The sequence below is a fragment of the Megachile rotundata genome, chromosome 1, assembly GCF_050947335.1.
Source record: "Megachile rotundata isolate GNS110a chromosome 1, iyMegRotu1, whole genome shotgun sequence".
NCBI classification, from domain to species: Eukaryota; Metazoa; Arthropoda; class Insecta; order Hymenoptera; family Megachilidae; genus Megachile; species Megachile rotundata.
The window spans coordinates 13,013,901-13,024,504 of NC_134983.1; the positions used below are offsets into that span (position 1 = coordinate 13,013,901).

General features: G+C 31.1%; 1 protein-coding gene across 2 annotated transcripts in view; it reads right to left on the reverse strand.

Moving 5' to 3' along the window:
- LOC100875784 (neurotrimin) overlaps positions 1-10,194 on the reverse strand; it is a 247,487-nt gene extending 237,293 nt beyond the window's left edge. The window contains exon 1 of one of the 2 annotated variants that reach the window (XM_012280657.2): positions 10,012-10,193. In XM_012280657.2, coding sequence (XP_012136047.1) covers positions 10,012-10,105 — 94 coding nt within the window. In that variant the 5' untranslated portion in view covers positions 10,106-10,193. Of the gene's footprint in view, positions 1-10,011 lie in introns of both variants that reach the window. The other variant, XM_012280658.2, reaches the window with a different exon arrangement.
- Between the last annotated feature and the right edge of the window lie 410 nt (positions 10,195-10,604).

Consider the following 10,604-nt stretch of genomic DNA (forward strand, 5'->3'; position numbering starts at 1 on the left):
GCAATTAAACTTGTAATATTTTAACTGTAATCTTTAATTACCATTCAAATTGTAGTATTTTAACTGCAACCAGTTGATTCAATCAAATATTATTCAGCACAATATATCGAATAAAAGCTATTATTTTATTATAAACACATAAATTACTGTAACGCAGTTTACGAGAATTTAAAATATTTGCATAAACTAATACTAGGTTATGTATCCACACATTTTCTACTAATTGAACACCACATGACGCTTTTATTTCTCTAATAATTCTTTTTCTATCGGTCAGAAAACAGGAAGAAATGAAAGTTCAGAACTCTAACAATAAATCTGAAGTAAACTAATTAAAAGACATAAACCGAAGAACCACGGAAAAGTGAAATGACATATCTGTGCAGTGGCAGTCCTCAAGAATTTCTTGATCAACCAAATTGAATTTGACATGGCCAGAGCTGGTAGCCAGAAGAAAATCCACTGGCTATCCCTAGGGGCTATTTCAAATCTAAAATATCGGATTGAATCATCCGTGATCGTCAGAAAAGGAAGAGAAAAAAAAATAAGAGACGAGAAAGCTGTTAGACAAAAATCCTTGTATGCGTGGGACAATTGAATTCTCTGAATGTTGCAAATAATTCAACTATTTCGAACTCTTATCGACTTGTTAAATTTCGCTAAGAAAATCTATTGAAACACTATAAAATATGCTTTAATATTATTAATAATAGCTGTCATTTTTTCAATGTACAATTTTATAATTGCAATAAAGTAATTTTGTTTTAGTATCAAACTTAATTTTTCCACCCCCTACCTAGATTAATATAAAATTAAAATTAAAATTAGTAATTTCAAGTTAGTAAAATTAGTCCCAATTTTTCTTAGTTATATGATTATGATTTTATAAATCCTTGTTTAGATTTTTTTACCATTCAGAATACTCTCAGATATTTTATTTACTTTCTTCGCTTTCTTAGCAGTTCAACACGAAATATTTAAGAAGATAATAGAGAATGATGAGAAACTTTTATAAAAATCAACAGAATTAAATTTAATAAAATTCCATTGAATTTCAGATCGAATCACTGTGGGACTTTAAATCACACTGCTGGTATGGCTACATGCATACGTGGAAATTAATTTGACGGTCATATGTGTTTTTAGGTTACAACAGTTTTGTTTAAATAGTATTTTCTCTTAACAAGAAAAATGACAAAGTATAGAATAAATTCTATAAATATAAATATCGTTAATTGTACATATTTCTACACCAGTTATAATTTCATAATTATTTTATAAATATTTTAAATATTTGACGTTGTAACTAACGTGAATGTGCATTCTAACAAGCATAAATGTAGCCACAAAATGACCTTGGTTCCTAAACTTTTAATCAAATGTGAAATTTTTTCACGGAGATCCACGTTTTCCAAATCGTTGAATTGAACGTAACGGGTACACATCACCTTGCTCACCAGATCTCAACCTTCCTTTTCCCTTGGATATTATAACACAATTTTTCTGAAAGATCAAAAGCAATAACAAATATAACAAAATAAATAATTGGAGTTTAAATTGTTTCAAACCAGAATATCACAAAACAAGATGTAATAATATTCCACGAAAAAAATCGTATTTGAAAAAAAATATGAATAAAACTTGTTATTAAAAATATTGAAAGTGATCGTTTCACTTTGCATCAAGAAAAAGATATATCGCAATTCTTATCAAGTAATTCAATTTGAACTTCTTGAAGCAATTTGCACACTCACGTTCCTGACGTAAAGGAAACGACATTTGTTGATTTACATAATTTTGTTTAGATACGATCAAGCAAATGGGCCACGAAAGATAAATAATGTACCTTTCTTCATAATTCTGTTTCTGTTGAATATATTAATTAATCGATGGTACGTCGTAAATGTTACATGGTATTCAAAAAGTGTAAAGGTGAATGTAGATACATCGAAGTAGCGACTTCAATATCGATTAACAATCTAAAGAAATCCTGTCCACAAATTAATAACACGGGAGGCTTGTTTTGACAACGAATTGTGTTAGAGAATTCGATCGCGTGCAAAGGTCTCTTAACCTGGGATCAATATCACTGCTGGGTGCTACGAACTTGCAGATATTCAAATCTTGCTGGGCCTTACTTCGCATTATCCTTGCGAAATTACAATCAGCATATAACGACCATTATATACAACTTTACTGCACCGCAAATCTATACTCCGTGAACAATAAATCGCACACGAGAGAGCTGATGTCGAAAACCAACCTTCTAAATATCCAAAGTTCGAGTCAACCGATTCCTATGAAAATTACTAAAATTTTATTAATTTATTACTCCGTTATTTTCTGCGGATCAATTCAGAAACAATTTTGTTCCTCACAAAGTGATGGACAGATATTAAAATTTTTTTAATATTCCACGTTCTGTTAATGGATTTGGTACTCCGTATTTTTATGACTTTCTTTCAATTAGTGAGATGAGGTTTTTAACGAATTTCGAGATAAAGTTCTGAAAATTTTCAGCGAATTGTACATTATTTTTTATTGTTCGATAAAACCACAGAAACGTTTGGCGTCACGTCGGTTGAATAATGGTCATAAATCACTAAAACTTGCCACACAGTTTCAGTATACCTGAATAATTTGCTTTCAACGAAAATCTGTGTTAATTGCATCTCTTGCAATTAATAGTCGGTTTTCGACGATCTTTGTGTGTGTCATACACAGCGAAAGGGTTTAACCCTTCCACGTGCTGAGGTTAGAGAACTTAGCGAATGAATCCACAGGTTTATTTTCAAAATGTCAGCAATTAAGCTTGTGAATATCCATTTTTTATTATCGTTATCCATTAAAGTGTAATATAAATATTGAACAACTGGAACATGAGAAGTTAACACGTGACTCGAAAGAACGGTAGAACAGCACTCGTTTTATGTCATATGCAAACTGATGAAAACGAGTATGTGAATGACTATTAAAATTTCTTGTTTCAGAACGTCAGTGATGATGTAAATATTACTTTTAAGCAAAATTATATGTTATTGTATCTCAGACTTATATTACATTTAATGTACATAACCTCACTAAATAATTAGTCTAACCTCAATATGAACAATTTTGTAGTTATCCATTTGAAGCACAAAACGAAAGATGAAAGGCTGTCTAGCACGTGGAAAAAGTTGAGTTAATTTTCACTCAAAGACCGCATAGAGGTTAACGCGAAAACAAATAAATAAACAGTTACGGTTAAAAATATCATGTTGAAAGGAATATAATTTCAGTGAACACCAATAGACAGATGTTCGGTTTGCGAGTATCATCCACATCCCCTTTGCTCATAAAATTGATCAAATTCTGAGATACAGTGTACCAGCAAAACGCTTTGAATCCAATAAAGAGGATTAAGTGTACTGAGCTGTAAACACGGTGTGATTGAATTCTAAGAGTGACGAGGGAACGTTCTCTATCTCTTTTCTTTGTCTCGTTTCTTTCAGCTTGTTTCCGACCAATGTTCCTTGTGATTTTGTTTCACGGTGCCAGTGTGTTCGTATCTTTTAATTTCACGGTGTAAAACAACGTATGACGTCGTAAAAACACGACACCGTTTCCTTTTTATTACTCACGAGGGACATCATTTTTATAAGTTAATTAGATTCGGTAATCATTACAGATCGTCGTCGATAATCATCCACAAAATTTACGCGAATGACAGCATTCATTGGACCATGTATTTAATTATCACGAAATTATACAATATTTTATTATTTTCGAAATCATTCACTTTTGACAAGTATTTTATTATTTATTTTGTGTAATTTTGTATAGATGCAAGTTTTATATTGTACATTCTTTTATTAGCATAATTTATCTACAACATTTGCTGAATACGAAGATTAAATCTGTAATTTTATAATATTATTAATTTCATGCATTTATCCGTTTTGTACAATTGATCTGTTATTTTTGTAACGGATTGTCGACATTCTATAAATGATTTATTAAATCCTTGAGTATACCAAATTTCGAAGAATTTGTGTGATTTTAAGGTGAAACGTTCCGTACCAATTTTAATTAAGATCTACGGGGCAGAATTTTTTGCTATTACACGGTAAAGGCCTGTATTTTTAACCCTTTTGCACTTCAAATAAAACTTTACTCGTTTTATACTTTTTAACAGGTACAACTTCTATTTTATTACGTATGTGTATGTCATATTAAATGTATCTTTGATGTACTGCAACGAGGATAATTATAATGAAGTAACAATTACCAAGTAATTAGCAAGAAATTAATAAGTATGAGTTTGTAAAGTAATCAGCTAAAAAATAACGTGAGTTTTTCTCGGACTTTCACACAAAATTTACAAGAGTATAACTTTCTTTTGTTCACATTAATGTTAACTTACCTAAAACATTGCACAGATGTTTGCATTGAAATTTCCATGATATTTACACGCAAGGCATGTTTTATGATGCGAATTTATATGATACCAATGAAAAATTCATACCAAGGTCAAAAGATATTTGAAGACCAACATTCATGGTGAAAATAATTTAAACGTTCGACCGTTTTGATACACGACGTATGCCAGTACAATTGAAAACGTTGCAATGTTCAATAAAATAAAAATGTAAAAAAATTTGCTCGCGGCTATGTATGGAAACAAATTTTACCGTTGGATTGTATTTTATTCAGCAATCAAAGTATACGTGGCCATGACGCCACCGTGATCTTATTCACTATTTTTATTTATAACAATTCTTGGTGGTAAAAATTAATCTTTTTGATGGAAAAATGAAGCACTTTGCATTAAGCATTAAAAAGGTATTACTTTATGTCTTTGCAATGTTATTTAGTATTTTCATTGTTTCTTAGTATGTTCTTCTACCCCTATGATATATTACATGACACATTATGCAATAATTAGATTTTCATAAATAGTGAAATATTAAAAGGTGAAGAACCTTGTATTGAACCTTAAGAAATGTGACTTTATGTCTTTATAATGTTATCTAGTATTTTCATCTTTTCTTAATTGCTTCTTCTTCTACCCATATAACACCTTATACTAATGTATGTTACATAACGCAATAATTAGCTTTTCATCACAATTATGTTGTGCCACGTCAAATAGCAAATACGTCATTGAACAGCTGACATATCACATCAAAACGCTCTGACATGATTCCATAACACAAAATCGCTGCCAAACAATTATAGCATAATTTAATGCGAGTAACTGCATAAACTATTTTATCAGTATGTTGTACATGGACTGAAATTAACTAAGTTTGTTTAAACTGTAAATGAGTCTGGCTTACTAAAATTCATTAGTGAATTTTCAATTATTTATATTTCAAAACTGTGAAGAAATTTTCTTGTACCGTATACTTTCTTATTATGTACCCTTCGTTTCAGAGTATTCTGTAGATGACGGGAAAGAATGACATAAAATATCTGATATTTGTGCTTCGTATACAGAATATTTCAAAAGGAAATTGCACAACTCCGCAAATTCTCTAGGCAAAAATATAAGAATGCAATCGGCCTCAAAATTTGTTAGCTACGTTTTTTCCCATAACTTTTTGATTCCTCAGAATTAACAGTAAAGCGCCATAAAAGAATGCTGCTCCTTTAGATACAAAACGGGTACATAATTATGAAACATGAAAATATGACTGTCATTATATTTTTAAATTAATTCAAGTTTATTTAAAGTTCATTTTAAGAGTCGAATTATCAGGTAATAATTTTGTATGAAATTTAGTATAACCCTCAACTAAATTTTTTTGTGATTATTTTGTGAAACACGAGAAAAGAAAATAACGTGAATTGCGACGCTGATATGGTATAAATTGCTATGCTTACTGCAAATCGTAATGCTGATTGTATTTTTTCCTTGTTGATATTTTTCTCTGCAAACTTATAATTTCTTGGGTGTAGAGGATAAACACACTTACGTCCATTGCTTCATTACTTTTTATATTTTGAACAGAGTTTCGTTATGATATATAATTTAATGGAATAATTGTGAGACACACTGTATACAATAATAACAGTGGAATATGTAGACACCACTGCATATTAGCTTTTACATTCTTATTTCATTTTAAATACAATTTAAAAATTAAAGTCTACCTAAATATGTCACCTACACTGATATTTCTCAACATTCTAACAAAAATTTAATCAATCTACAATTTGTCTCTGTAACCTTTAAAAAACTAAACAAAATTACTCGTAACAGTTTTAATTATGAAACAATGTTTTTCACAAAAAGATTAAATAATTCAAGACTTAAGCATGGAAATGGAGTTCGTTACAATGTTGAAACATCCCCGTACATCCAGTGAGAAAGTTTCCAGAATGCTCAGCATTATCAAACCACACGAGGGGCTTTGGTTTTCGTTTGACATTTCTAAAGGGTAAGCTGATCTACTCCGCGTTAAGTAATTCTAGTATCGAGCCACATTGGTAGCAATAGTTGTTCGATACACTCTTGCAAATTCTCTAGTAATTCCTATAGAATTTCGGATTCGATCCAGCTCAAACATCCGAAACGAAATTCCGATTCAGGAAGAACGGTTGGAATATTAATTTGTTGAAGAAAAATAAATTACAACAAAGGTTGAGAACAAATAAAACTGCTTAATATCATAGGGAAACTTTTGTATTCCGAATATTTAATAACTGTGAAAAACTTAGTACATGAAACTTTGTTTTAAGTTTTCTGATCTCGTCTCGAGAAACATACGGTAACTATTTTTTACCGTGCAGGTAATTTGGAAATGTTTGCTTTTTACTTTGTAAAATTAAAAAAATACATTTGCTCTTATGATTTAATCTAGCAGAAAAGGCTTGTTTTTTCAGTACTCATTTATTACTAATTATTTTATTTAAATTGTCGATTATTTGTGATAGCCAACTAGTGAACACATATGTTACATTAGAGACCTTCATATGTAGTATGATATACTAAAAAATTGACTGTTATATACTATATAAAATATGTCTTTTTTGTATATAGATACAATTAATGTTTTAATATATTTCAAATTTCTATTTTAAAATGTTAATGTCGTCATAATAGTATTCTGACAACTGCTTTTATTTTTTAATTATTTAACCGCATTATGCTCGTCGCTGACGCGACATAACAGCGAACGTGTTAAGAATGTGCAGAATAATTTTTTTAACAATAAAAATATGAAATTACCAGTGATTTTATTCTTTAACAATAACTAAGATATAAGAAACGTATTGTGATACATGTACGTATTGGAAACAGAAAATGTTTGTTTCCGATTAATAAATTCAGTTTTTGATTATTAAATAATTGTAAGATAATTTAACAATTACTATGTAAGTAATTATAAGTAACAAAGATTGTTATGTAAACAGTAAATCATAAGTAATTACTTATGAATTAAGAAATATAACTACGATCAAGTATCACACGTGCTCCAACTCCACATGTGACATATTGAAATCCGTAGTGAAAACAAAATAAATAATTAAAAAATGATAACACGTATAAATAACTGATATTATGAAGTAACAATTTAAAACGTAAAATCACAATATAATTTATGAAATATTTTTCACTCAAATTATTAAGAAAATGATTAAGTATTTTTCGTAATAGCAATCGTAAGATGTGTCATTCGCACTATATCGGTCAACGCATTAAGATTACGGTTATTAAAATTGTCACTTGATAAAATCAGGAATGAACGAATGAAATGAAAGAATGAATGTGCCGTTTGGTTTTCATTTCCACTGCATAGTAGAACGTTTTTCAACTTTTTTGTTTATATTCACGAACTCATCGCAACAGCCGTATTTACGTTTTCAAGAAATGCGCCGGTCTATGAGTTAAGACGGTGTTTGGTTTGCTTTAAGAAACGTGTTTCAGTAACTACGACGTCAAATACTAAATAAGCATCGATAAATGAACTTTTTAACGATGCTCGTGAAAAATTACTTCCAAGTCAGTAAATCTTTATTTATAAACGCTGCGGAATTATTCTGTTTAATTAATTACAGAATTAATGCTCGCGTACGCGTGCAACATGGTTTTAAAAATGTTAAACAAATGAAAGTTGCATATATATTTTATCGTAATAATTCATATTTATTTCATCATGACAATTCGTATTTATTTTTCAATTTCGCGTTTATTTTATAATAATAATTCACATTATTATTGTACATACCGTACGTAATTTATTGCGATAGCAAATAAAATCACTTCTTTATGCAAAATATTCATCTTCATAGATATTTAACTGGATAAAATAGCTTCGTTATTATGCACCAGGAATATTTGAAATATTCATTATTATTGTTGTATTAACAGCAAATTTTGTTCTCTCATTTTTAAATGCATACGCACATTCGATGATTTATTATTAACATAAGTAAATTTCATTCGAGCTACGTGATTTTTGCGATTTAAACATTTTTGCATTATGAAATTATGTATTAGAGCAAAGCTGTCTAAATCTAAAATCACCGTTACAGAGCTTTCAGAAGTCAGACAAATGCTATTACATATTTAACTATAAATTTTATTGGAAATATCGGGTTTGAAATCAATTAAACATCCGGAGCAATCACACACGTGCGAAGTAAATTACAGAAAGTTTCCGAAGTGGTTCAATTAAATTACAATGCTTGCTACAATTTTTATAGATATATTTTTGTTAAACGACATAACTATGCATCATTAAATCACAGAATTTGGAAACTGTGGTCATATTATTTTCAAATATTGAACTAAAAATTATATTTCATTGGTGAACCAAGAGTTAATCCTGAAACTTAATTTTCTTGCAGCTTTTCATGAAACGAGCACACGAAATCCATTTCTTCAGCATCGAATTCTTCGCGAGCCGATAACACGTCATATACTAAAGGATTAGCTTTATCTTATGCACTTAGGTGAGGTATAGAAAGTGTCAACGCAAGCTGAAGAATTCTCATGTGTCCAATTACGAGAAATCATAAAAAGAAAAATTTGAGGAATAAACCTAGATCTGTTAGAAACTCAATCTTTTACTCATATAATCTTCGTTTTTATCAGTTTCTTATGATCTTTAATTTACTTTATTTACTATACTTATTTATTAAGGTATAAATTTCATATAGTAAATGTTAAGAAAAATATTTTATTTCTTAAGAAAAGTATATCAGGTTTTAATGAACGTTCTTAACCATTCGCACTCAAAGGTAGTTTTACTGTAGGCAGCAAACTTTCTTCAGAACTTTGATGAATTCTTTTGATATTATTTCTGTATTATTAATCTGTTTCACTGTGATTATACATTGCACTATAACACTATTTTATTTCAAAATACTCGTTTTAAATTATTAAACGCGTAGTTAATGTCAGTCACCTCTTAGCCGGTTAATTGCGCTCGACGTGTATACACATCAATCCAAAATTTCGGCTCACATTAACGGTTGGGTTTCTTATTGAATAGAAAACCCTCGTTTGACTTTCTTCGTAAAATTTATAATACGAACATTTGCGATCGACGTGAATACATGTCAATCCAGAACTCAATTTCGGTGCGGTTCGAATTAACGAACAGTTCCTCATTGAATAACCTTTTACATTTCACTTTATTCCAAAAATTGATAATGTGAAAATTTACTTTGATCGACGGGAACATCCAGAACTCAATTTCGATTCGATTCGCATTAACGAACAGTTCCTCGAATAAAATTCTAACCCACCCTCCATAAAATTTCTAATAGTAAAATTCGCTTTGCGACGCGCATACCCGTTAATTTTAATTACGCATAAAACGAGGGACTTTCGAAAGAAAATTCCGCGGTCAAGTGCAAACTCTCGTTAAAGAAATTGGTCTCGCAGTCGACTTCGCGCTGCTGTCACTGAGCTGTCAAAAATATGATACGCGTACGAGATGCGTTCGATTGATTGCTCGCGGAGAAAATCTGACGTGTGACGATCGATGAGTTAAAAAGTAAAAATATTTGCGTACTCACCGACTAGTTCTGGACGCACGCCAACTAACAAAGTAGTCACTACCAGAAGAGGCACTTGTCGTTTACGCGTGCACATACCACGTTTCTCGCACATGACTCACCATCGACGCAGACAACGCTTGCCGCGTCCAGACTGAAGTTCCGAGTTCCCGAGGTATCCTGTATATCCTACGCGCACGAGGATCCCCCTCCCCTTTCAACCCTCTTGCCGGTTCGTTCTGACTCAACCCAGAGTGCTCCACGACACGGAGCGCCTGTCCACCTCCCACTACACCACATCATCCCCTCCTGAAACTATACTAGAAGAGACTGCTGTCAATCGGCTCGTGTCCTACGCAATATCGCACGCGTCACTTTTGCAAATCACGTATATCTAATTTTCTTTGGTTACAATACGGGAAAAATGTACGGGGTGTTTTGACAAAACACCACCTCTGTGTCATAAATATGCTAACTACACGAGCCAAAGGTACACGAGATTCATTAGATATTTTAGTTATGGACACACTAGTTGTAAGGACACAAGATATGCTAGTTATAGGAATACTAATTGTAGGTCCATTAGATGTACTGGTTATGGGGATACTAATTAT